This window comes from Lygodium microphyllum, chromosome 19, assembly GCF_053477565.2.
Source record: "Lygodium microphyllum isolate KBCC chromosome 19, Lygodium_microphyllum_v1.1.10, whole genome shotgun sequence".
Taxonomy (NCBI): Eukaryota; Viridiplantae; Streptophyta; class Polypodiopsida; order Schizaeales; family Lygodiaceae; genus Lygodium; species Lygodium microphyllum.
In genome coordinates, this window is record NC_141153.1 from 85195191 (window position 1) to 85222058 (window position 26868).

A 26868-nucleotide genomic window follows, 5' to 3' on the forward strand; every position below is an offset into this window, starting at 1 on the left:
TGATATGATTTGGGTTATAATTGATAGATTCAGCAAACAATCACATTTTATTCCATGTCATAAAACATTGAAATCCGCACAAGCTGCAAGACTTTTCATTCAACATATCTTCAGATTACATGGTATGCCTTCTGAGATCATTTCAGATAGAGACTCCAAATTCACAAGTAACTTTTGGCGTGCTTTATTTGAGAATTTGGGAACCACTTTAAAGTTCTCCTCAGCTTTTCATCCTCAAATTGACGGCCAAACAGAGGTGATGAATCTCACTCTTTTGGATATGTTGAAAGCTTATGTTAGTGAACATAAGTCACAATGGGAGAAATATCTTCCATTATTGGAGTTTGCTTACAACAATACAGTGCACTCATCCACAGGGAAAGCTCCAAATGAAATAGTACAGGGTAAAGTGATTCCTCCTCCAATTATTCGCACTAAAGATAAGATTTTTGCTGCTGATGAGTTTGCTTCAGATTTAAAAACCACAATGGATCAAGTTCGAGCCACTATCAAAGTTTCCCAAGAGCGACAAAAGAAGCAAGCAGATAAACGAAGAAGACCTTTGGCTTTTGAAAAAGGTCAATATGTCTTGCTAAAGTTTGATAAAAGCAGGCTCAAACAAGGTTCTGGTCAAAATTCATCTTTTCCAAAGCTCTCCAGTAGATACTTTGGACCCTTCAAAGTGATTGAGAAAATAAATGAAGTTTCTTATCGACTTGAGCTTCCTGCTCATTGGAAAATACACAATGCTTTTCATGTAAGTTTGCTAAAACCTTACATAGGACCAGAACCAAAGGAACCCATTACTGAAGATCCCCCAGAAGTTGAAGAAACAGAGCAACTCTTGGAACCTGAAAAGGTTTTGTTTCTCAAGGATCGAACCACGAGAAGTGGCCTTGTGACACGAAAATTCTTACTAAAATTCAAAAATCTACCCACAACAGATGCACAGTGGGTAGATGAAAAATTCATGAAGGATTACCCAAATATTCTACAGCAATATCAAGAAGCTTTTCAGCTGAGGACAGCTGAATAAAAGCCAGAGGGCTGTCACAACTCTATAGAAACAGAATTTGTATCCTTTTTCATTAATTTGTCTATATAATGATTTATTAAATTTATTTCCTTTGCACTAATTAGATATAAAGAAAAGTGCATTGGAGCTGGCCATTGATGAGTGGTCACAGGTTATGGTGGACCCACACAGTGGGTTAGAGAAAAGATAGTTCACACTTCCACCTATATGACCCGATTGGGCGCTTGTGACTAGAACTCACGCATATCAGGGTTAGACTCGCACACAGAAAGGATTGATGCCTTGAAGTGTGGGCTAGATCCACCAGAACAGACAGTTACAATCAATAAGATGGCATGATCATGAAATGCTTGTATAATGTGCATGTGTGGGTTGAAAGCTTGAAATGCACATTTCTTTGCATAGGAAAGTCACATGAAGATTCGGATACCATTTTTGCGATGTACACGGAAAAAGCTTTCATATGATACCCATATTGGGGGGGTCCCTAAATTTTAGGAGGTCCCTAAATTTTAGGAGCCTCGAATTAGCCTAAAAATGCTAGTCCTAAAAAATAGGGATGTCATTCTAAAAATAGTAAATTCTGTACTCTGACTGTGCTTACTAAATTTGATTGTTTCTATTCTTGACAGTATTCAACCCAAAAAGGAAGGCCATAGAGAAGAGACAAGTGTCAAGACACTTGTCACACAAGTTTCCAAGTGTCCCACCACTTGTCACATCTCATGACATGTGGCTGGACACTTGTCTTGTGCTACTCCACTTTCCCCTTTTGTACTAGCTCTCCCCTCTCCTATAAATAAGAGCTCGTTTTTCTTCATTGAGCATCATTTTTCTTTGCTGTAAACTCATGTACAGCACCCACAGATAGCCAGAAACTGGCCCCATCCATCCCCATCATCATCCCCCACTTCTCCATTATCAAATTCCTCCATATGCCCTCTTCTATCACTGCTGTTTACAGGACAGCAAGCCTGTAAATTCATCACAGCACCTCCTTCTCGAGCTTTTTCTTCCATTTTAGCAACAAGAAGCAAGCCCTATCCATGTACTGCTGATCAACGATGGAGAAAGGCTGATTTCCCCTTTTTCTTCTCTCATACTGTAAAGAAATCAGTTCTTATCATTGCATAATAGATAATGCATGTGTGTTTGTATATCTTTGCATGATCTTGTGAGAGTGAGAATTACCTTTTTCTCACTCTCAGGTTGATTGTAACTGAGCTCTTCCCTAAGGGACTTGGGTTGAGCAGAAATACATTCCTTCGGGGGAGGTTGCCCATCTTCAACCCTCAATCTTGTCTCCATTACTTTTACATTTTCATGGCTATAATTTTGTGAGTAATTTTCATTTTTAGCTTTAAGTGTTCATTCTCTTTTATATTAAATCTTGAAAACAAGCGAATATCATAATTGTTAAGCATACTACGTTGTTCGGGGCGTTTACAAAAGGAATGAAAATGCTTACCCATTTTGTAGTATCTTCCACCCCTTGACTATAAATGTTTTGATTCTTGTGATCATTGTCTTTATGGCATGCAGACACATAGTCCATATAAGAAGTCTGGCATTACATGCATATGCGAGTCTCTAGATCTTATTCATTCTGATTTTTGTGGACCCATATCTTATTAGTCGTTAGGCGGCATAAACTATTTTGTTACTTTCATTGATAGTTACTTAGATAAGGTTTGCGCATATTCCATAAAGCAAAACTTAGATGTATTCGCTACATTTCAACGTTGGCTTACTCTTGTTGAGGAGAACCGGTTTGGTTATAGGTTGAAATGCCTATGATCTAAAAATGGGGGTAAGTATATATCTAAAGCCTTTGAGTAGTTTTGTGATAACAAGGGCATTAAGTGACAATTCACTGCCCCATACACCCCACCCCAAAATGGTATGGTTGAGTGAATGAACATGAAGATTCATAAATCTATAGTATGCTTAGCCAAGCAGGCTTATCGTAGTATTTTTGGAATGTTGTAGAAGAGTATCATGAGGTACCTCGAGGAGGGCAGCGCAGATATGTGTATATGTTATGGTGGCCAGAACAACACAGGAGTCATAGGGTACACTGACTCTAATTATGCATGACATGCGGACAGTAGAAAGTCTACCTCTAACTATGCCTTCATCTATGTTGGAGGTATTGTTTCTTGGATGTCCAAGGTATAGAAATGCATAGCCCTATCTACTACAAAGGTGGAGTATGTTATGCCACTAAGGCTTGCAAGGAGGCTCTCTGGTTAGGCCATTTGGTGTGGCAGACCTTGGTATTACTGATGTGATCTTGACACTGCATTCAAATTCTATGGATGTTATTCAATTGGCCAAGAATCAGGTCTTCCATGGGAAGATAAAGCACATTGAGGGGTATTAATACTTTATCAAAGAGGTCATTGAGGAAAAGTCCATTGAGATTGTCAAGATCTCAACTGACCAAAATCGTGCAGACCTACTCATTAAAAGTTTCTTAGGGGAACATTTTGCCTTCCTTAGATAGGCTTAAGATGAGATGATGTCTTTCCTCATCCAGTTGTACTTTGTATTCATTTATACTTTCACTTTTTCCTTCTTATTCTCTCCTCACTAGAGATACATTCACCTTTAAGTAGGAGGTTGTTGGGGGTAAAGGCACATGTGCATATCCTACCCTATATTTACTTTATGTACCGTGGCCGCACACGTATACACTCCAAGTGGAAGTTGCCCATCATTATCACTTTATTCTTTATTCTTTCAATGACTATTAAATAAGGGAAGGTTAATCACACATTGTGACTGTTGGAGTTTTCATAGCTTGAGTCTCTCTCTTGCTCTCTTGCTTCATAGCTTTTATTTCTCTTGCTTCCACTTGCTTGTGCTCCCACTCAAGCTTCTCCCTTCAGTTATTTGTTACATAGATGAATATTACACAAATCACTCATAATGTTTGTTGCAATTATAAATCCCATCACCTCACCTTTTGTAGCTATTTCTCAAGCATCTATCTAATCTTGGAGCTCAGTAGTGAGAAAGATCTTTCCAAGTTGCCTACATTAGCAAAGCCTACGAAACCCCATAAATAAAACAATACATAAAATCTTGGGAGTGGAAAGGTCAAATCAAATGATATTAGAATCCCATAGATAATGGTGACAATGTTCACAAAAGACATTTATCAAAGGCGATACAAAAACCTTCCATTATAGGAGTTGATACAAAAACCTTTAACCTTGATAATATGCAAGTCTTTTCTTAGATTTTGCAAGTTTTTATTAGAATCCCATAGATAATGGTGACAATGTTCACAAAAGACATTTATCAAAGGCGATACAAAAACCTTCCATTATAGGAGTTGATACAAAAACTTTTAACCTTGATAATATGCAAGTCTTTTCTTAGATTTTGCAAGTTTTTTTCCCTCACAATTCATTTATTCGCCCAACATACAAGGCAAGGATTAAAAGAGAACAATAGATATGAATACCCCACAGATCATGCCATAAACCCCATAAGGCAAGGGCATCAAACATAAAGCTCAATTTTAAAATTAAAAAGCCTTCTCTCTATAGATTCCAAAGTTTCTTTTTTCCAAGTTTAGCAATTTACTTAAGACACCACCTCGGTTTTCATGGACAATATGATTGAAGCTCCTTTTTGACAGATTACACTCTTCTTGGATTACTTTTTCATTGGGCTTAGGGCATGTCTTTCGACAAGCTTTAGTTGCAATGCTCTCCTCTTCCATTCCAATTTTTAAATGGGTTTATCATGTGCCTTTGGCAATTGTGATTTTGGAGATCTTTCATGGGATTTTAAATTTTTTTTTGGATGTTTTGGGCTTGACAAGTGGCATCATGAGTTGTGAGGCTTTCAATTATATTCAATACTCTTAAAATTTACTATTTACGCCAAAATAGCTTCACAATATTGCAATATGTTTTGCAAGGTTGGGACACTTGTCTCGAGTCCTTAACTACACTTTGTAGAGGTACCCATTTTTACAATGATCAAATACTTTTTTGTCTCATGTCCTTCGGCTTGAAGTATTATTACATGATACTAGCTTTACATATCCATTCTGATAGAGAAGCAAAGCAAAATTATTTCATCATTAATTGTTCTTGTGGGTGTACAACAAGATCATGGTTTTCCATGCTACCAATATATAAGGTGCTATTTTGCAAAAACCTCATTCCATTATATAATTTTCAGTTTAGTGTCTTACTTTCACACACTATCCAATAAAAAATGTAGCTTATACAAGGCACCTAAAGCTAAAGAGATGAGGAACAATGCAACTCTTAGCATGAGTGAGTTTGTAGATTGAATTTGATACAATGTAAAAAGTAGTTAGAACCTAAATCTGGATAATGTGCACATGCTTTAACCTTCATCCTTTTCTTCTCTAGTATTTTTAATCTATTGTACAAAAAGTCCTATGTATGACTCTTTTTGAGATGATTATAACAAGTTAAGCCATGTTTAGAAAGCTCTTCACCTAAAAGAATCACCCCCTTACTGAAGAATGGTGCAATGTTCCAAGCCTTCAAGCCAAGTTGCACAAAGAGAGTCAATTGCAACTAGTTAATCTCTCTGAAATCATAGCATGTGTTCACTTCCTCCCAACATCATATACCAATGTCCACTATATTGTGATTGAAATGAGATTGACAACCTGAAATACGTACAACAATGCATTCACATTCTTGTTTTGTCAAAACTCTCTCTCTCTGTCTCTCTCTGCCTCTCTCTCTCTCTCTATGTATGTATGTATGTATGTATGTATGTATGTATGTATGTATAGCAAGAGCACATGGTTGTTTCTAAGCTGGCCTAAAATATGAGATTTCTTTTAGAACGGCCAGCACATGCTAATCATTCCCTAAGCTGACCTAAAATAAGGGGTTTTATTGTGACATGAAATTAACTTTAAAATCAAAGGCTTATAACATACTTTATGTACACATGTCGAGGTTTATGTTACTCATAAAACTTCTAAAAGCCCTCACTTGTCAAGGAACATGAAACTTATGAGATCCCTACACACCTTATTGTCATGAAAGACTGGCATAAAAGCGGTTGCAATAGCCCTCTAATAGAAATGGAAGGCCACCCCTAATCATTTTCTGGAGGTTCCATGAAAGCCTCCCTTTCTTAATGGAAGGCCCCGCATTAGCTTTGTTCTATGTCCTGTCCTGTGAAAGGTAGAACCATTATCATGCCTTTTCTCTCAAGGATTACACAAACCACCATTTGTTGATCTCAAATGGAATGAACTGAACTGACAAACAATGTTCTACTGTAATTGAGAGCTTTATTGATCTACATATGTGCACCTAAATTGGTCTCAAGTCTCAGCTCTTTCTTCCCAATCAGCAGATATCATGAATTGGAAGAACTTGGAAGCATTCCTGTATTAAAAGAACATCAGAAATGCAGAAACAACATGGGGTATGTGGTTCATGGTCACAAAACATCTTACATATCATGCAAACGATTTTGTCATTGCAGGCAAAGATGGTAGGTTGTCACCAACGAACCCCTTTCAAGATTTAACAGACATCTTAGGCATCATTCAAGGGATTTGCCATTCAAGGCAAAGATGGTGTGTTGTCACCAGCAAACCCTTCAAGCTTCCAGACATGTTGGATGTCATGCAGAAATTGATAACCTTGTCAATATGAGGAACGAGGACAAAAGAGCCAGCCTTCAGTTTCTGAGCATAGCCCAATTTACACAGGTTGGCAAACAGAGCCGTCATAGAAGGAACCCATTTTGACAAGAACATGAATGCCGACGGAAAACCTTCACCTTCATCTTGCAGTTTGAATTATCCTTTTGGAATGCAAAATGTGCTGAAGACTCACAAGACAAGGTGGTCATCTCATAGCTTGTTCATGTAGCTATTCATTGGAGGTCTTCAAAGGTGAAGGCTGCAAAACTCAGAGGAAGTACATATTCCTCCCAAAAAGTGTGTCTTAAGCTCATAAAGAGTGACATTGACTAGAACAAAAAGGAATTGCAACATCCAAGCATATGCTCAAAGTTGAAAATGTTCTGATAGATGTATGATCCACTGGAAGAATGGGAAAAGATGCCAGCAGTAATGCTTCTGCTGGATTATTTCATTACCTAAGCTTGTTTGAAGCCATGGGATTGAGAATTGACCTGTTTAAAGAAACTTCAAGAGTCCAAGCATAGAATCCAGGTAGGAAAGACATGGTAACCATGAAAACTCTGTACAAACCGTGATGGGAGTTTGGATATGCCCTGGCATATGGGATTGCAGCAGGTATTCAAACCTTGAACAGGTCATTGCAATAACAACCTACCACTATAAGTAAAACAGTGCGCAATTCTCTGAGTCACTTCGATGAATGGATCTTGTACCCCTCTGTGGCTCTCAGAAAGGACTACTGTGCCCTTAGCCTGGTTGCAGTGTGATGCCAGAACTATTCCCAATTTGTCCAAGGCAACCATCTTTTTGGATCATTGAGGAGGAGAGTCTCACTGTGATCAACCTCTGCGTGCCCCCCCTTGTGGATGGTCCGGTCTGTGTGCTATCTTAGAAAGATTATCCTGGTGGGGCAGTACCCTTTTGCATGGCAGCATCTCACATCTCATGTTCGAATATTTCTACCAATTGGAATCTCAAAGGTTCAAAATTTCTGTCAAAAAGCACTCCATATTCTCAATGCTTCCCAAAATCTTCCTGATTTGAAATCTCCTGATACCAGGACTTGTTACTGAGACTTGCAATAAGAGCAGACAGCAAAATACAGCTGGTGTATCCCCTCATGTAACTGATGATTTGTGATTCCACTGACTGTACAACAGACTTAGAGATTGAAACAAGGGGAGAAAACACAGTCAAACTAGACTGTGGTTGATTCACATGCACAAACAGAGGGTAGCATACAGTCATCAAAACACTCACAATTGGATTCATTGATAGAATCCATTGGAAGGATAAACAAGTCACCTCCTGAAAGTAGGGACATACAAACAACTGAGCAACTCATTCAAGCACTACTTCACCACCTCACAACATTTGATGCCTTGCTTTTTATTTTCCCATCCAAGCAGCATCCTTTGTTTTGTCTAATGCTTGTAAACTGTTCTATTTGAAAGAATGCTTGTAAACTGTTCTATATGAAGGCATTAGAAGTTTGACAAGTGCGATCAACTGCTCAATTACCTGCTTGAAGAGGGCTTCAACAAGAGCATAAATGGAAGCTTTGATCTTCTCATAGTTTCAGCTTTCGCCTGAAGAAACCTTCACCTCACTCATTACCTCTTTTACTTCTGCAAACACCAATTTGCTCAGAAGTAGTCCTGCAAATAACGCTGACATTGTCAGCATTATAAACACAGAATTCCATCCTGAGATGGACACATAGCCAGTCAACAGAGGACCCACTGCAGCTCCCAAGGATCCAGTGCCATCTATGATAGCTGTGACAGTTGCCAAAGCTTTGGGGTTCCCTTTCAAAGACTTATGAGTACCCAGGTCAGCTGAGACAGCCGTTGTAATTAGAGCATAGGGCCCATTCACAAACATCCCAGCAATGAACATCAACACCAAATTGAGCCAAAGTGATATAGAGCCAAAGATTCGATAAAGAAGCAGTGCTGGTATTGAAATATACATAAATGAGGCTGCCGTTATTGCCCGAGCATTCATTCTATCAGAAACATAGCCTGCTAGGATACCACCAAACACACCTCCAACGTCAAAGACGGTTGATATATTTCCAGAGGCAGTGTCAGAAAGATACTCTCCGTTTATCTCTGCAAATCCAAACGTGGTCTGTGTCATAAATTCTGGGTTCTGATAAGATTCAAGCTATGAAATCATGTTTTAAACAAGGACTTTTGAATTCTGTTATGAAAGAAAACAACACTGTAAAAATTGATGGAAGATTTAATTGGCAGTCCCACCCTCCCAAGCTTAACATGCTTCCTACAAGTTCAACTATATCCATCATGTGATTGGGCCTTTAATATACCTGTGTGATTGATGTAGAAAGGTAGCCAGTAGAGAAATGTGTAAGCCACAAGCTTTGTGAAGAACAAGCATAGAGCAAATGGTGCTACTCCTGGTATCAGCCAGGCTTTAATGAAGCTGATTGCATGTTCTTCAGACAATGAGTCATTTGAATCAGCTTTTTCACTGCTCTCTCTTAACAGTGGTGAGTTTGCCTCTTGCAAGGAACCCATCTCTGGATCTGATGCATCCCCATGATGTATCCCTTCACTCTTCCTGTACTGTTTAAATTTATGCTCAGAGCTTTTGTTGGGTGATGGGAAACCAACTATCACAGGATCCACCACAAGAAACAGGAACACTAAGATGCCTCCAACAGCAATGGACATACCAGGAACCAGAAAGGACCATCCCCAACCATAATTTAGCATTGAGGAGGCAACTAACGCCCCCAGTATGTTTCCAACAGAAGTGTGTGCATTCCAGATCCCCATGATCAGGCCTCTCTTCCTTTTCCCGTACCATCTGGCCATGACTGTGACCACTGATGGCCACCCGGTGGCCTGGAAAAAGCCTGCAACAATCTGGACAATGAAAAAATAGGCAAGCCAGTGTATGTTCCACCAGTAGGCCATGCCAAAGAGAGAGACACAGATGCCACTGCCAATCATTCCAACTGTGAGGAACCATCGGTTGCAAAGGCGGTCACCCAGATGCCCTGCAAAGAACATCCCTATGGCATATGATGCAAGAAATGCCACATCGACGTCTCCGAGAAGGGCTGTACCGGTGTCACTATTGAAGGGAGCCCATCCTTCTTGTTGTGTTGTTGCGTGGGTTGTCGATGCTGAATCAATGTGTAGATGCTGTTTTAGGTTGGTCTGCTTCATTGGCCACCATGATAGAGATACACCGAAGTGGGCTAAATTTGAGCTGTTGCTGGAGGTGGTAGATTGAAGAGTGTCCTTGACTATGCTGGTGGGCTTCCTTGACATGTGATATAGTGAGTAAGTGACGAAAGTAAGTACCAAAACAGAGGTTCTGTAGGCTTCAAAGCTAACCCCTGTATCCTTAATTCTCCTCAAAACTTTGATTCCCGGCGGAACCGCTAATTGGCTGAACAAAGTGCAGCCCATTTCTTGTCAAGTTAGGAATGGCTGCACAAAAGCAAAGACCCCGAACAGAAGTTACACTCCAGGTGCCATTTGCAAGCCAGGCAATTGAATAGAATGAGATAACCAACCAGTTCAAACACAGAGAGAATAACTGCTGACAATCTTGGTGCCATTTGCAAACTAACCAATTGAATAGAATATTGTGCCTAGGCTTTGCAAACTAACCAATTGAGCTTAGAATGGTAAACCGACAAGAAAATTGGTATTAAGGATTAAACATGCAACGATTAAAGCAGAATCTCCTGTCTTTTAAAATCAATCATTGCTTAACCTAATGAAATAAATTCAAAGGTCGGTGATCCAGGAGACAGCCGCTTCAGATGATCGCAGATCACAAATTGCCATATTTCTCACATCGCAAAAATGAAATTAAGAACCAATTCAGATAATTGCAAGACGGATATGTCGTTAGGACATAATTCCCTAAAAGCTTCATATGTGGTGAATTTATAAAAAAAACGAAGATTATTGCAGATGAATTACCAGAAACAGAATGTCTGAGGTCCCCAAAGGAGGGGGGGGCAGAGATGGTGATTGGTGGTTGGTGCGGGGGTAATCTCTCCTCTGATTTTGAGTAATGAATTGGCAGAAATTCCGGACCCGGAAGAGCCCCTAATTCTGTGGGATCAAAGAACACGGATGCAAGGATGATACAATATGTTGCAATGGTATGATTCAAAGAGGATTATAGGAACAGAATTCTTCTTCATGTTTGGGGAAAACGAATGGGCAGAAACTGTTACTAGTTTTGACCCGAACAGGGAACGGCCTAATTCTGTGAAATCAAAAAACAGGGCTGTTTGATGCAGATAGGATAAATGAATTGCCGTGAAGAAGAAGAAGAAGTAATAGAAGGGAAAATCAGTCTGGGTCTGTGTCGGTGTACAGAAGAGGAGTCTGACTGATGATGGTGGAGGAGGAATGGAGGCCAGGGAAAACGCCTTTTGATGCTGTGTATCCAAAAGAAAGATGATGGTGAGGTAGCTTTCCCCACTGAAACTCCCAAAGGGGCATTCAATCAACCTTAGGATGATCATCCTGACCATGGGGTGCTTGCTGCCTCTCATGCATAGGGTGGCTGAACCTAAAAGCATGCCAAAAAGGGAGAGAAAAAGGTTTGAGAGAGCTAGCCACCATCATTGTTCATTAGTGAATTTGCAGGCTTTTGAGGACCCTGCTTATTGTAATAGCCATTCTTCACCCCAAAAAAAAAAAACAAGGTTTAAAATGTATAATGAATGGGAAAAAAAAGTCACTTAAATGTTTAAGAAGAAAGGTTCAAAACCTTCAACTCTATAAAACAATCTTGGTTGTCAAAATGGCAAATACATTAGGTTGATGCACAATGCCCTCCAAACTTTTGAGTTCATGATTCCTGTATTTGCCACCAAAAATGCTTTCTGTGAAAAAGGTCCTTTCACCAAAATGTGGCTAATGTAAGGGCCTCATAGCCTACACATAGGAGGTTACTTTCTCTCCAGTTCATTAAGATCTTCTGATGTGGTAGGACCCTTTTCTATAACAACAAGTAGAGATATATGCAAGTAGAAGTAACACACATGTTGGCTTGATTACCAAGTGAGAACTGTGTTGCACCAGGTCTAGTAGGACCAACAGGAGTTTAGAAAAACCTTGGAGCTCTCCACAGTCGCATGGGGAAAATTGGGAGTGAGGCAAAGATAGGCTGTAGTGCATTAATTGCAAGTAGGTTCACTCGATTGGCCAACAAAAAACTTTGACACAAATCCATGCTTTCTATTTGTTACACTATTCACACTATGCTAGCACATGTCCTTTTCATTAGTTTAGTAGGGGATACTTAGGGTTAAGCAAGGGCTGCTACCCCCACTCCCATTCTATGCGAGTGAGTGCAAGCATAGTTAACTTCCCCCACTAACCCTGTAGGTGCTCAATGCAACCCGGCCCTTACAATGTTGTTGTCACTAGAGGGCAGGCATAACTTCTATCATCACTTCATCTGTGCATACATTTGAGTTGAAGCTTCTACTAAGACACCTTTGTTGAATAACCACAAAAAGCTCTTACCATTCTCATTTGTATAATGTACCAAACTATTCTAAGCCCCTCAAGAAGAAGAAAAACATTAAGAAAGTTTTGGTCTTCTGATTTCAACCAAAAAATAGGATTGTTGAAGCTTTGGTGCCCACCTAGATTGCCAATTAAAGGATGCACCTCCTATTTTTATATAAAATAATTTTAGAAAACCCTTTCGTGGGTTGAGTTAGCTTGGTAGCTTACCTACTCCCCCTTGCACGTGGAGAAAGTGGTGTCTACTATGAGCAAACCCAAACATAAATAATTTTACAGTGTTGCCTCTTTTTAAATTTGAAGGTTTCTTCCCAAGTCATAATGTGTGTAGACATAATGTAGGTTAGGCAAGCAACCACTTAAGAAGGAGATAGCCTAATGTTTTGAAATCCATAGACAATATGTGTGTGAGGAGGGCATAGCCTAGTATTCTCTTGTACACGAAAGATTATGATAATTATAGCTATATAAAGGAGTCACAAATTTGTCAAAGAGAGCAACTTGACACCTTGGCTAGACCATCTTTTGAATCCTTCTAAGAGGATGGGCAATCAATATTTGAATGGTTAACCTAGCTAGTCTACTTATTGTAACTCTACTTCATCTTTGTTGTTGTGGCCCCTTCATTATTTGCAAAATATGGACCTCTTCTTACGTGGATGTCCATGCGATGTGGAAGGTATTTCACTTTTGAAAAGAGCTTTATGTGAATGTGGAAGTTAAACAATGGCAATTCAACACATTTTCATGTTTCTAGAGTAAACTAATAAAGTATTAGGCAAGCTAATATCCAATGTTCACTTTGTCACATCATATTTGTGTTCACAACAATGTTTGAGTCTAATATCCTATCACTTGATTATTGCTTGATTGCCATCTTCTGAGTTACGCAAAGTCCACATCATTGAACCCCCATAAGATACTTCCAAGTAGTGCATTCTTGTGATGCACTATAAATGTAGTTGAAAGTTAGGCTAGTTATACAACATCAAATGGAGATGCCCACTTTGTAAGTGTTAGCCAATCAAAGTACTTATTTAGGGGTTGGGCATTGTCAATTCTTCACACATTGGAGAGGAGATGACATGTTGTTTACTTGCTAAATAGGTGAAGTCCCTACCCACTTTTGGATGGGGAGTCTTTCCTGCCCAGTTTGTAAATGTATGGACAAGGGCACAATTTTTGCATTTGCAACCAATCAAAATAATAGCAAATATAATAGTTTTCAAAATTTTAAAGAATATGTGCTTTTGGTGTGTAAAGACTTTGTTTCCATGTCTGCACCTAGTTTCAACAACTACATGCTCACATTCTGGGCATGGGTTGGGGCGTCAAAAATTGTATTAGAAATGTTGGGCAATTCCCTCACTCATTAGAATCTAAATTTGGTCCTTTAAGACTTCTTTTGGAAGTTTTGAGGCATTTCAAATGTGATGCCGGGGTTGAAATACATGTGCATGTGGGGTGTGTGTGTGTGTGTGTGTGTGTGTGTGTGTGTGTGTGTGTGTGTGTGTGTGCGCGCGCGTGCGTGCGTGCGTGCGTGCGTGCGTGTGCATGTGTGTGTACACACACGCACGCGCACGCGTGTGTGTGTGTGTGTGCGTGCGTGTGCGTGTGCACGTGCGTGTGCGTGTGCGTGTGCGTGTGCGTGTGCGTGTGCGTGTGCGCGTGCGTGCGTGTGTGTGTGTGTGTGTGTGTGCCTCCTACCTACTATTTATTCGAATGTAACTTTGATATTTATTAAAATAGGTGATATTATTGCTAAGAAGTGGAACATTTGTGTGCACGCTTACAACCGTACCTACTCTTGCTTATATTAAATGGGTACCCCTTTTTATTGTAGTGTGTTCTTGTGATTATTAATGACAATCACAATACATCTTTCAATTGTCATAGAAATGTTTGACGTATACTCTTTGTAAACCTTGAAATGACAATCAAAAATGCCTTTAATCAAAGATGATAGAAATTTACAACTCCATAAGACTATGCCCTTTTTTATGCCTTAATACCTGAAATGAAAATTATGTTGGCATTTGGGGGGGGGGGGGGGGGAATGTGATGGTTGGGGGTTGCTTACTTTAGAAAGGAGTCAAATTGGGCTTTTAACTACAATAAATTTGAATTTTAGTAGATTAATCGATTAACTCAACATACAAGTGCTTAATCATTTGCTTTACTTGAAACAAATTAGGATTTAGCAGAATGCTACTTAAAGTTGATGTACCTAAATGCATAAAACTAGATCTTGCTTGTTTTCCTCTACTAAAAGGGGATTGGAATTCATTAAATTACTTTGCATTGATGGGAAACTAGCATCAATTTCCAATAAACCTATGCTAAAGAGTCTAAGTACCATACAATGCTAAAGAACTCCTCATTTCCCTCACATATTAGGCACCATTTATTACTATGTTATGATAAATGTGCAATGCATTAGTAGCATGGAGGCTTTTGTTTGAAAGCAACTTTTAATACTTGAAATTAAATCATGTCATGAACAAAGAATAAAATAAAGTAGTGGATTCTTTGACACCATATCCTTGCACTAGTTTTAGTTAAGAGTGTACCAATTGACCATTACAATAACACAAATTTCAAACTTTTGATACCAAATCAAAGAATCCAAGTACCACATTCATAGTTCTTGTTACATTAAGAAGTATCCATATTGGAAATGCATTAATGGAAAAAATTGTGTGTTTCAAAGAATGCTCTTATTAGTGTGGGTGGAGCAAAAAAATTTGTAGCCTTATTGTGCATTTTTTTTTTGGGGGGGGGGGGGGGGGATTACAAGAAGGATGGCATGGAATCGAGTTACTTTATGGGGGATCCACTATCTTAACTATAAAGCAACTCAAATTGCCTATAATGGTTTGGAAGGTCGTCGTGTAAGGAGAAGAACATGAATGAGGCTGGTTACACACCAAGTGATGGGCGTCCAACCCCCGCCCAGAGTGTGGGCATGCACTTTTTAAAACTATGCGCGAACATGGGCGTCATACCTTTACACACCAAATAGACACAATTTGTAAAAAAATATTAATTAATTAATTTATAAAAATTTTATTGTTTGCAAATGCAAAAAGTGCACCCTTGTCTGCCACTTTACAAATTGGGCAGGGGAGACTCCCCACCCAAAAGTGGGCAGGGAGTTCACCTATTTAGCAAGTAAACAACAGGTCATGTCCTCTCTAGTGTGTAAAGGACTACGGACGCCTAACCCTTAAATAAGTGTTTTGATTGGTTAAAGCTTACAAAATGGGCGCTCGTTATTTGGGGTATAACCAGCCTGATTCTAGACCACATAATGGCACTCTGCTTTCCTTATTTTGTGTGGCATATATTGAGAATAGAGTTCAGTGGACATACATTTTAAGCCCTCTTAAGAAGCTAACCTTTCAAGCTAGTAATTACCCCATGTAGTTAGTCACAAGGTTGCTTGTATAAAACTTTTATTTGTATTCTCGATAATTAGTCACCTATTTGTATTTACAATTTGCAATCTCATGCGACATCAAGAAAAACAAGTATGAACAAATCATTTGTAGATATTTTTCATGGCCATTTAATGTTTAATATCTTATTAGATTCCATATCTCAAATTGTGAGCTTCACAATTGAAATCATGCTTTTAGCAACCTTATGTAGTAACCCAAGAAAGTAGGGAACCATACAAACATCTAAATGTTGTTAAGTTTTTCAAAAATGTTAAAACCTTTTAAGTAGTTCCTAATTTTACCAAGTCCTAGTGGGTATTATTCATATATTTTTAAAGAACCGATCAACTTTATCTTCTATACTAATATTTCTCTATTATAATATATGTATTTGGATAGTGTGTCCCTTTTGTGGTCCTCATCTACGTTTGTATGGAAAATATGATCTTTTTTTTTGTTAAAGTGCAAGTGATTGTTGACAAAGGTGAGTGGAAATTTGGGCAAGTTATAGAGAAGTTTTGACACATTACATCTAATGAATTGTGTAGTGGAAGAATCTATGCAGTAAGGACATGACATACAAGTCAAGAGGTTATAAATAACACATAATTTGTGAGTATAGTGTACATAGCATTTTATTGGGGGGGTAGAGAGAGAGAGAGAGAGAGAGAGAGAGAGAGAGAGAGAGAGAGAGAGAGAGAGAGAGAGAGAGAGAGAGAGAGAGAGAGAGAGAGAGAGGCTACTTAGAGAACAAGGAGCTGAATGGGCTATCCTATTTACTAAACTAGCATGTTTCCTATCCTCTATGTAAATCAATATTTGTTATTACTTATACAATCTTTTCGTGTGTAAAGTAAGAAAAAAAAGGGCATACCTTTCATCCAAAAGGAGGTTAAATCTTTTTTCAGTAATTTAGTCATTTTGGTCCCTTTGCTTTGTTGTGCATAGGCAAGTTATTTGTTGAATTGATTTTTGAACTTTTGCTATGCATCACAAGGTTAGACATTGAAGGTTGGTTGGTAATCATCATTAAGTTGGTGCCATTACCATATAAGAAAACTATAACATCACTTGTGCAAGAGTATGACTTTGTTTACTGACTATTGGTTACTGTTTTAACTACCCTTTGTTAGGCAAAATGGAACATTTGTTGATGTTATTGTCGATTACTAACATTTGAAGGATGCCTTACTCTTAGAAAGACATTTTGTGGACAAAATTTTGCTCTAGGAATAGTTCTATAAAAGAAGCACCTCAAAAAATCCCTTTTTATAGAGGCTACAAAAAATGTTCACCAGAAAAGTCTAAGCTTTAACATGGAATGAATTGCAAAACATCCCCAAAAAAGAGGTTAAATTTTTGTAGAGCAGATGTTAAATTTATCAAGTTGGGGCTCATTGAAGTTACATTTTTGGGTAGCCTTTAGATTTATGATTAGCAAGCATCTCTTGAAGTTAAAGGTTTACTACAATGACTTTAGTTTGCTTTTGGGGACTTAGTGTCTCTCTAAGATAGTTCCATTGCCACAAAGCAGAACATGATGTTGTTAAGTCGCACTTTTATTATTTCCTTTGGGGAAAAGCCCGTAAATTGGTAAGTTAAACAGTTTTTGTGTTCACGAAAACCTCGAGTTTAAAATAGAATGAATCGGGAACCTTCCCCCCCCCCGCCCAAGAGATAAAAAGCCCTCAAAACTTAAAGGAGGTTTTAAAACCTCGAACTTTACAAAGTTTTTACGTATAAAAATGATAGATACATGTAATTGGGTGTAAAAATCTCTCCACGATTTGGAATCAAAGGTTGTTGTGTGTGCTATAGAAAGCATGGTTTGATGGGCATTGGGGTCAGGTGTGAAAAATGTTTTTCGTGAACACTGGCACTGGCACTGGCACTGGCACTGCTATGCAAAAAGGGGACTTTCGACCGCGGCCAGCGGGGCGCGAGTGAACAGCACCTATACTTTTGAGAGTTCTAAGAGTATGAATCACACTTTTCAGTGGGCTTATAAGTGTATATATCTAAGTAACACGTTTCATTTTCAAGGGGCGGTTGCGGGCTGGATATACGGGATCTAAGATCCGCATCAGGCGGAATATTCTGCGGATGATTCTCCTGAATCTCGTATCGCCAGGTGAATATTCTCAGTCCAATCACTGCCTCTCGCGATCTCTCGTACACTTCCCATTTTCATATTGCCGCCTTTCTTAATCAACCTTCCGCTTTTTTATTATTCTATTTTTTTAATGATCCCTCTTCATTCGTGGCCTTATGAATCCCTTTTTCTCGATTATTGCCCGATTATGTTACTTGTGTTTTCTCAGACGAAGAACATCAAAGTAACCTTATCATAGTGTTATTCATATTGTCGTAGTATAATTATCATATACACTACACTTTTATTATAATTATTATAATTGTAATTGCTATCATTTTTATCATCATGTAACATGACTACTTATAAACTTACATGTGTTTACTATATAAGGTTATATAACAACTATCATAATGTTAGCTTGATCATGCTTTGCATTTTTATCTCTTTCCCCTACTGAAATGGGTGGTTCACTCGTTGTTAGGTTAAGAGGGCCAACTCTTACACAAGGACCAATCATGAAACACATATGTAGCACGTATAGGGGACCTATGGCACGGCATTTCATGACTAGACATAGCACATAATGCAACAATATGATTGGTTGAAGTGCCCAACTTTTCGATTATGCTCGTATTGGCCCACTTGTCACTCCAAACCAAGCACCTTTCTTTACAAATGATTTCTGGGCAAGCCAATATCTCTTGCTATTGACGAGTGCTTGTGCCAAAAATTGTTGTGCCAAGAGTCATAACACACAAGCTTTCTTCCTTGCCAAAAATTCCTTCTTGTGATTCAATCAATAATTTAGGCACATCAATTGACATGACTTAGGTATACCCCCATTGGCCCCTTTACCCTACTTGTTGATGAAACAACAATAGTGATTTGTTTGCTTTTACAAGACTTGAACTTTGTAAGGGATGCACAATTTTTTAGTATAAGTTGTCCAATTACAAAAACAAACACGATGGTTGTTTCATACATGTAGCCATAGGTATGCCTCTCACATCACACCCATGGTTTTGCAAAAAACCATGAGAATTCCACCTTAACCTTCAAAACCCTAACTATAATTTATAGTTTTTAGCTATGGCAAGTGGTTTCTTAGATCTTGGTAAGAAAGATCACTCACTTTTCACCCCTCTCCTTCTTTCCATTCGTTGCAAAAATAGTCTTCATGAGCACTAATCATACCTTCAATAGTCTACTATTATATCATCTCCTTGCAAACTTTTCTTTGTTTTGTTGAGGAAAGTGGTGAAGTGGTATATCAAGGACAAGAAAAAGTAAAGAAAGGTGGGGGCACTATGGTACCTTTCATTATGACTACTAGAACACTTTTTCATGTACTTAAGAGAACTGATTTCATTAAGTATAAAATCAATTTCATTGACATACTTAAGAAAATAGAAAAGGAGACATGATGAGTGGAAGAAATATTTCCTATAACTAGTTTGTGCACCAATTTGAAAACTCTAACTATTCATCTCCATGTGAGGGTAGCTATGATTGTAATAAATGCTTGAAAGAACTGTTATGCCCATAGATTGTTTTCATGAAATAGCCCTAAAAGCTTATCGAGGAGAGGTCATTACCATAGCAATATACTACGGAGCCACCTCCTCTGCCAAGAGCACTAAGTATCCTCTCTGGATGGAGTTTGAAGTGATGTCGTGGCCTAGTTATATCAACCTAAGGGATATGAGTGCCCATAAGACTAGGGGTCATATTTAACACAAATTTCCATTCAATAGGTGAATCAATTGCCATTTTGAGGCCCCACACACACAAATGGTGTTGTTCGTTCAAAATTAGTGTGGTGACATTGGTTTCAAATCCACCACTTCTACCATTCATTTCCAAACATAAGTTTTACAATATTTTATTGACCAAGAATTAATCTAGGCCATCATTGCGGATGTGGCCTTAAAAGCTGTCAACAAGCTTGGTAGCTTAGTTGCTCACTACCCACAAGCATAAAATGAAGACACTTATTACAAAACTAAGCTAGGGTACATGGGAAGGGGGCAATGAGCTCTATATGTATCTATGCTTGCAAAAAGCCAAAATAGGTACAACTACAATGATGTATGAATATAAAGTATAATCAAGTTATCACTCAAACTGCAAAGTTCTATGAGTAAAAGGAGATATGAAAAGCTAAAAGAAATCCCAAAATCCTAAGCTAAGATGTAATTTATTACATAAGCCTAATGTAATGTCTCATCCCAATATCCCCCTAATAGTGTGTTGCAACATTTGCTTTACCATAGGGGGCTAAAGTGTCTTGACATGCATCTCCTATGTGGCGAGCAGTAATGGTTCAAATCTCTCTCAACGAGGGTGGTAGGGCCATCACCCTAATTGGGGTCAGGGACCTCACTCAAGATAGGGTTACGACTCTCTCCAAGATGACCCCTTGTGAAGGCTATGACTAGATCTCTCAAGGGAGTGCACCCAGGCTGGCGGGCATAGTGAGGGGGAGTGAGGGGGCACCTCCAAAGATATATCAAGTGAAATCAAAAGGTACTTTATTTGATAAATTTACATGATTAGACTCAAAAAGGGGGCTTTTATTTCAACTTTAAAAATATTATGTAAGTTTCATAAGAAAGAAGTATCATTTTATTGCCTCATAACATGTAAGCAGTGGGGTTTATTAAATGCCCTTGAACACACACAAGATGTAGCGTTTCCTATAGACATACTCTATCTAGGTGAGTCTAGAAATGTAACGAGAGAGAGAGAGAGAGAGAGAGAGAGAGAGAGAGAGAGAGAGAGAGAGAGAGAGAGAGAGAGAGAGAGAGAGGGAGAGGGAGAGGGAGAGGGAGAGGGAGAGGGAGAGGGAGAGGGAGAGGGAGAGGGAGAGGGAGAGCATCATCTTGGTCTCTTTTTGTGTATGTCTTTGCTAAGTTGACATCATGTTGTTGAAATATTATTTTTCATATGCTATAAAATATAGTTATACTTCTTTGAACTAATCATATGTGTGTGCACATGTTAAGACTTCTAATATACACACATACATATGTATCTATACTACATTATTATTTGAGCTAAGATTGCCAAGAAAATTTTAATCAAGACATTTCAGTGAATGATACCTCACAAAGAGTTCTCATATATGGAAGTATTATAATGTCACATTGCCAATATTAGACAACAATTTCTTGGGATCCTTAGTAATTGAATAGTAACCATCAAGAAACTAATCCATAAAATCATTATTTTCCTTAGAGATAACATTAAAGTAAGAATAGCATTATAGTTGAGGTTTTATTTTCCAAAAGTAATATTGAACAATTGTTGCAAGGTCTACTTAGGGCCTCATATATCTCCTAAGGTTTATTGTATGGTAGGAATAGGTACAACTTCCCCAATGGTTAAAAGTCCTCAAAGTTTTCATAGTTTAAGTGGTGATGTGTGTGAACACACTTATGATCATCGAGGCATATTTTTCCTCACCAATAGGTTTTCCCCCGTGGCCTTGTATATATGCCCACTCACTTTGGGGCAAACTTAGTCTTGTAAATTTTGTACATTGTACCTCTCAATACACTTTGAGTTGTGAGCTCTTAAGATTCTTCCTCTTTAAGCTATTCTTGCTACCCTACATCAAATGTTTAATATTAGAGTAGGGTTTGATCTACTGGGAAAAGTCATCAATACCCTTTTCTTCATTTCCTCCAATTGGAACAAGTTTTGATGAGAGTCTATAGGTTGACGAATAGTATAGGACAACTCATAAGGCTAGGCTTGGTTAGGGTTTTTTAACTTGAGCTTATTTCAAGCTTTGCTTGTTGTATTGTTACTACCATGTAGGCTATTTTGTCTTTTTTTTGCAAATTTTATTAAAGTTTTCATTTTGAAAAAGTAAGGCCTTTTAAAGTCTACTTTGTGTTGTGCTATATAGCACAGGTTGCTTTTTGTGCAAATTTTCTTGTATACGCGCAACCTTTGTGTCAAGTGCAATCAATGGCCATGGATAACAACATTGATGTATTCCACTATTGGTTGTTGATGACACTTTGGATCAAATCAACTATCCACTATGGACTTATGTGATGCATCATGCCTTGGTTGCAAAAGGGTTGTGGAACATTGTGTAGGAAATTAGTTTACATTTTACTATGGTTGTGGAAGCTACAAGTGTAATAGAAATAGACGTTGTTGAGGATATTGCACACTATTTCCAAAAGATTAACCTAGAACACTGCCATCCATCATTAAGTGGATTTATTATGATGGTAGAGATGTGGTGGCTCATGCATTGATTACATCATGTGTTAAATAAATATGCCATGTTGTTCCACACATTTGCTCATGCAAGTTATTTAAAGAGGCTTGGGGTACACTTGCACATTTGTATCAAGGAAGAAATGCAGTCCATGTTGCTTACTTTTGTAAGAAATTTGAGAGTGAACATGCATAAAGATGACCCTATGGATTGTTATTTTTACAAAGGTCAAAGACCTTAAATAGCAATTAATTGCTATAGATATCAGATTTTACCAAATAGTTCATTGTTCTCAATGGTCATCTTGATTTTTATTAGAGCTTTGTATCAACTCTTTCTTTATTGATGAAAGGTAATCCCAATACTTTGCCATTTTAGGACTTGCTTTTTATTTTGTTGTAAGAAGATCAATTTCAACAAAATAGGTCATTATGTGCATTATAGGTGAAGGTTTTGTGGCTAGTTAGAAAGGTCAAGAAAAAGCTACATTTTTTACTAGTAAGGATAAATTACAAATACTATTTAGATAAAGAAAGTTATTTAAGAAAATAATAAATGAGAGTAAAAACATTTATAGGTATTATAAGGCAAGAGATCATGTCATTAAGGGCTATCGTAAAGTGGCTATGAAAGAGGCTAGTATGGCGGTTGTAGATACCTCTCCTTCTAATTTAGAATCTACAAATGTAGTGTAGGATACAAGGTTAGCGTAAAGTGCACAATGTAGTTATGAACCCTTTTAACATGATTCTTATGTTATTTCTCTTGAGTTTGTCCCTAAGGTGGTAATGTTACATGTGTAAATAACTCCTATTATCTTGTATAAGAAGTTGGTAAATTTGTGTTGACCAATGCTAATGGCAACACTTTCACACTTTTAGATGCTTTGTATATGTCACTAATAGAAAAGAATTTAATATTAGTTTCTACGCTTGCCAAGTTTGGCTTAATTATTAAATTTTATGAATGACGGATGTATTGTTCATGATCTTTGATATGGTGATGAGATTGTTACATTTTGTTTCCTATGTTGTGTGTTGTACAAGCTCGATGTTAATGGAAAATTTATGGAAGGTATGGCATATATAGTTGTAGATTTGTGGGTTGTTTCAAATGTAAAATTTGGCATGCTCATTTTGGTCATGGAAATTTGACTTGTTTGTATACCTGCATGAATCTAACATGGTGTCATTATTACCTACACTATAAAACACATCTTACATAAAATGCAATGTGCTTTCTTTTCAAACAATACAATAGTGAGATTTCTCATAAATTGCACTGCAGTGATGTTTGTGGTTTCATGCAAACATCATTTTCTAGAAATTATCCATACTGTATGACTATTATATTGACAATTACTCCCAGCTTCCATGGGTGCATTCTTTGAAATCTAAGCTCGAAGTGTTTTTTTGCTCAAATAATATATATCACTGGTTGAGGATTTTTATTTTTTTATTTTTTGTTGAAAGCATTAAATGTATTGTAGGAAAGAAAAAGAGAAAATGTACAGAAGGGACTCAACCCATTGACTAAGTCTTAGGCTAGTTATACCTAAAGTAGTTATATCTAGACTAGTTATAGTGTTTACATGGGCTTAGAATAAGTAGACTTTCGGATAGAGTGGGCTAGGGATACAAGGTCGAGAGTGGGAGTGTGGGAGGCTCCTACACTAGTTGGTCCTCCCCCCAAAGCTGCTTCCAGATTTCTTGATATTTAGTCCACTTGGCCCACTCATTTGGAGGGTTTGTATACCCTGGGGGATGTCAATAGTCCATGGTTCAAGAGGGAGTGCATGTGTTGTCTTGTAGGTGGTCAGGACCATATCCGCTAGGACATGGATGGTGTAGTCCTGATTTTCTACTATAGCAATGATGGACTTGAACAGTTCAATGATTTGCTTCTTGATCAAATTTTCCTTTTCCTTGTTGGAGACACTTTTCTTGCATTTCTTGATGATGGAGCAAAAGTGACAGTGATGGGTGCCTGCTCCTGTAGTGTGCAAGTGCGGGTACTATCAATGTAGTAATACACGGGCGGCTAGGCACATGCACCTTTACCCCCAACAAGATCATCCAAAGATAAAGGCCTTGGAGGAGAGTCCAAAGAGATAGGGGGAGGCCAGTGGCCTCACCCAATAGGAGTTCCTTCCAGCTTGGTTTATAAGGGTGACTCGAGAGGATGAAACTTTGAAGCTAGTGGATTTTTCAAGATCTAAGTGTACACTCTTCACTCTCATCAAGGGGAGAACTATGTCTTAAGGGTTTGATGCATTCTTGGTTGAACATGGATAAAAATATAATGTACAATCAATTTACACCTTATACAAATGGTATAGTTGAGAGGAAGAATACATCTCTCATTGAGATGGCATGATATATGATCAAATGTTAAGCTTTACCACATAGTTTTTGGCTTTAGATTGCTATGGGTGTAGCTTAGGTGTTAAACAGGTATCCTACCAAAGGCTTTGTAATCTATCACTCCATATGAGGCTTGGCATGAAAAATATTCATCTATTGCTTACTTGTGTGTTTTTGGTTACTTGTCTTATGCATTAGTACTTGTGTAACATTGCAAACATTTGGATGAAAATGTTGTAAAATGTATCTTTGTTGGATATACTTCTAAAAGCAAAGGCCTATATGCTCCACAAACTAAGTCTGTTTTGATATGTTTTTGTGATGTCATCTTTAAGGGAGATGTTATGTGGCCTTTCCTTTCATATACTAAGGGGAGAGATCTATACTCACAAGACATATATCATTTTGTTAAAATACCAAGGAGATAGATCTATGCTCACAAGACATATATCACTTTGTTACCCTTTTTTAGTGGTGGATAATCAAATGTAGCACCAAATGAGGCAAATTTTCAATCTATGCAATCTTCTAATGAATCCACAACTCAACCTACTTTTGATATAGATGTGAATCATGTACTTGCTTATGAGATTGAGAAGTCCAATTCTATGCTAAAGTGATTAGTGCAAATGTTACATGATAGTAAATTGGATACACCTTTGTCTAGTCATACTCATTTAGATTTAAAAATGTGACTTATGCATCGGATTGCTATTCAATGGTTGTTTTTAGTATGTGTAATGAGGACAAGCTTGTGCTTTTGAAAGAGGAACCAAATTAAAAAAGTTGGATGCATGTTATGCAAATTGAATATGATGCTACTCTCAAGAATGACACTTGCTTCTTGTGTGATTCATCTCCTACCAAAAGGGCCACTTGTACTAAGTGATTTTATCCCTATGAGGTTAGACAAAGGGTTACGCTCAATATTGATGAGACCATGCTCTCAATTGTGACATGATGACATTTTTTAGTATTTGGGCTTTAGAAACTCATGATGGTTGGAATGTATGTTAGGTGGACCTTAAAATTGCATTTTAAATGGTGATTTGTATGAGGAATTATATGTGATTCAACCTCATGGTTTGTTTCGAAAAGGCAAGAAAACAAATTGTATGGTCTAAGGCAATCACCTCAGGCTTAGTATGAGAAAACATATGCATACTTGATTGCACATGGTTTTTAGAATAATTAAACTAAGAGCACCTTGTATGTCTCTAATCATTGTGTTTCATGTCGATGACATCTTCTCACATTAGTCCTAATGAGACATAATTTGGAGATTTTAATTTAGCTTTTGGCACATTACATTTAGTCCTATTGCATCATTATTTGGGCATTGAATTTTAAGTTTTGTGAAGGAGGCATTGCTTTATGCCAAACAAAGTATATTAATATAATGTTGTGAAGATTTGGTCTCAAAGATTGTAAAGCTATTGCTAGTCCTATGGAGACAAGTTTGTGTTTGATACCAAGAATCAAAGAGACTCTATGAGCGGCTCAAAAATCTCTTTCTAGTAGACTTACCAATGCACAACACTCTTGTTATAGTCTAAACATCGAGGATAGGCCTACTTAGTTCCATGATTCTTCCATGCACATCTTGCAAGCCTCAAGCTTCTGCCTCATTTCTTCAATCTCAACCATCAGATATAAAAGGAAGATGAGGAAGAGGGGGGGGGATAGAAGAGGAGAGGGAAGCATCCCAAGCACATGCACACACACATGCACACTCACTCACTCACTCACTCACTTGTTCACAGTCTCTCTTACTCTCACCCTTTCTCTTTCTTTTGATCTCAACCTCTCACACACAAAAGAAATGGTTGGATTAGAATCTCGAGTTTCACACACACACACACACACACACACACACACACACACACACACACACACACACACACACACACACACACACACACACACACACACACACACACACACACACACACACACACACACACACACACACACACACACACACACACACACACTCACTCACTCACTCACTCACTCACTCACTCACTCACTCACTCACTCACTCACTCACACTCACACTCACACTCACACTCACACTCACACTCACACTCACACTCACACTCACACTCACACTCACACTCACACTCACACTCACACTCACACTCACACTCACACACTCACACTCACACTCACACTCACACACTCTCACTCACTCACTTACTCACTCACTCACACACACACACACACTCACACTCACACTCACACTCACACTCACACTCACACTCACACTCACACTCACACTCACACTCACTCACTCACTCGATCACTCACTCACTCACTCACTCACTCACTCACTCACTCACTCACTCACTCACTCACTCTTACTCTCACCCTCTCTTTCTTTTGATCTCAACCTCACATACACACAAGAAATGGCAGATCAAAAGCTTGAGTTTCAAAGGCGTGAACACTCAATAATGAGCTCTCTATTTATTTGTACACATTATAAGCTTTGGGTT

At 38.2% G+C, this 26868-nt stretch overlaps 1 protein-coding gene across 5 annotated transcripts; it reads right to left on the reverse strand.

Moving 5' to 3' along the window:
* Positions 1-4940: 4940 nt before the first annotated feature.
* LOC148020112 (putative glycerol-3-phosphate transporter 1) lies at positions 4941-11329 on the reverse strand. Of its 5 annotated transcripts, XR_015694927.1 has the most exons (6): positions 10670-11329; positions 9034-10168; positions 8223-8815; positions 6361-6435; positions 6072-6219; positions 4941-5699 (listed from the first exon to the last, which is right to left on the reverse strand). XR_015694927.1 is itself a non-coding variant. In XM_087700388.1 (3 exons), exons 2-3 carry the CDS (start codon positions 10145-10147, stop codon positions 8280-8282), a joined length of 1650 nt encoding a protein of 549 aa, XP_087556514.1. In that variant the 5' UTR covers positions 10148-10168; positions 10670-11329; the 3' UTR covers positions 6442-8279. The 5 variants fall into 5 exon arrangements, 1 of the variants encoding a protein (XP_087556514.1); XR_015694928.1 differs by lacking the exon at positions 6361-6435 and having other exon boundaries at positions 4951-5699; XR_015694926.1 differs by lacking the exons at positions 6072-6219; positions 6361-6435 and having other exon boundaries at positions 4961-5699.
* Positions 11330-26868: the final 15539 nt, after the last annotated feature.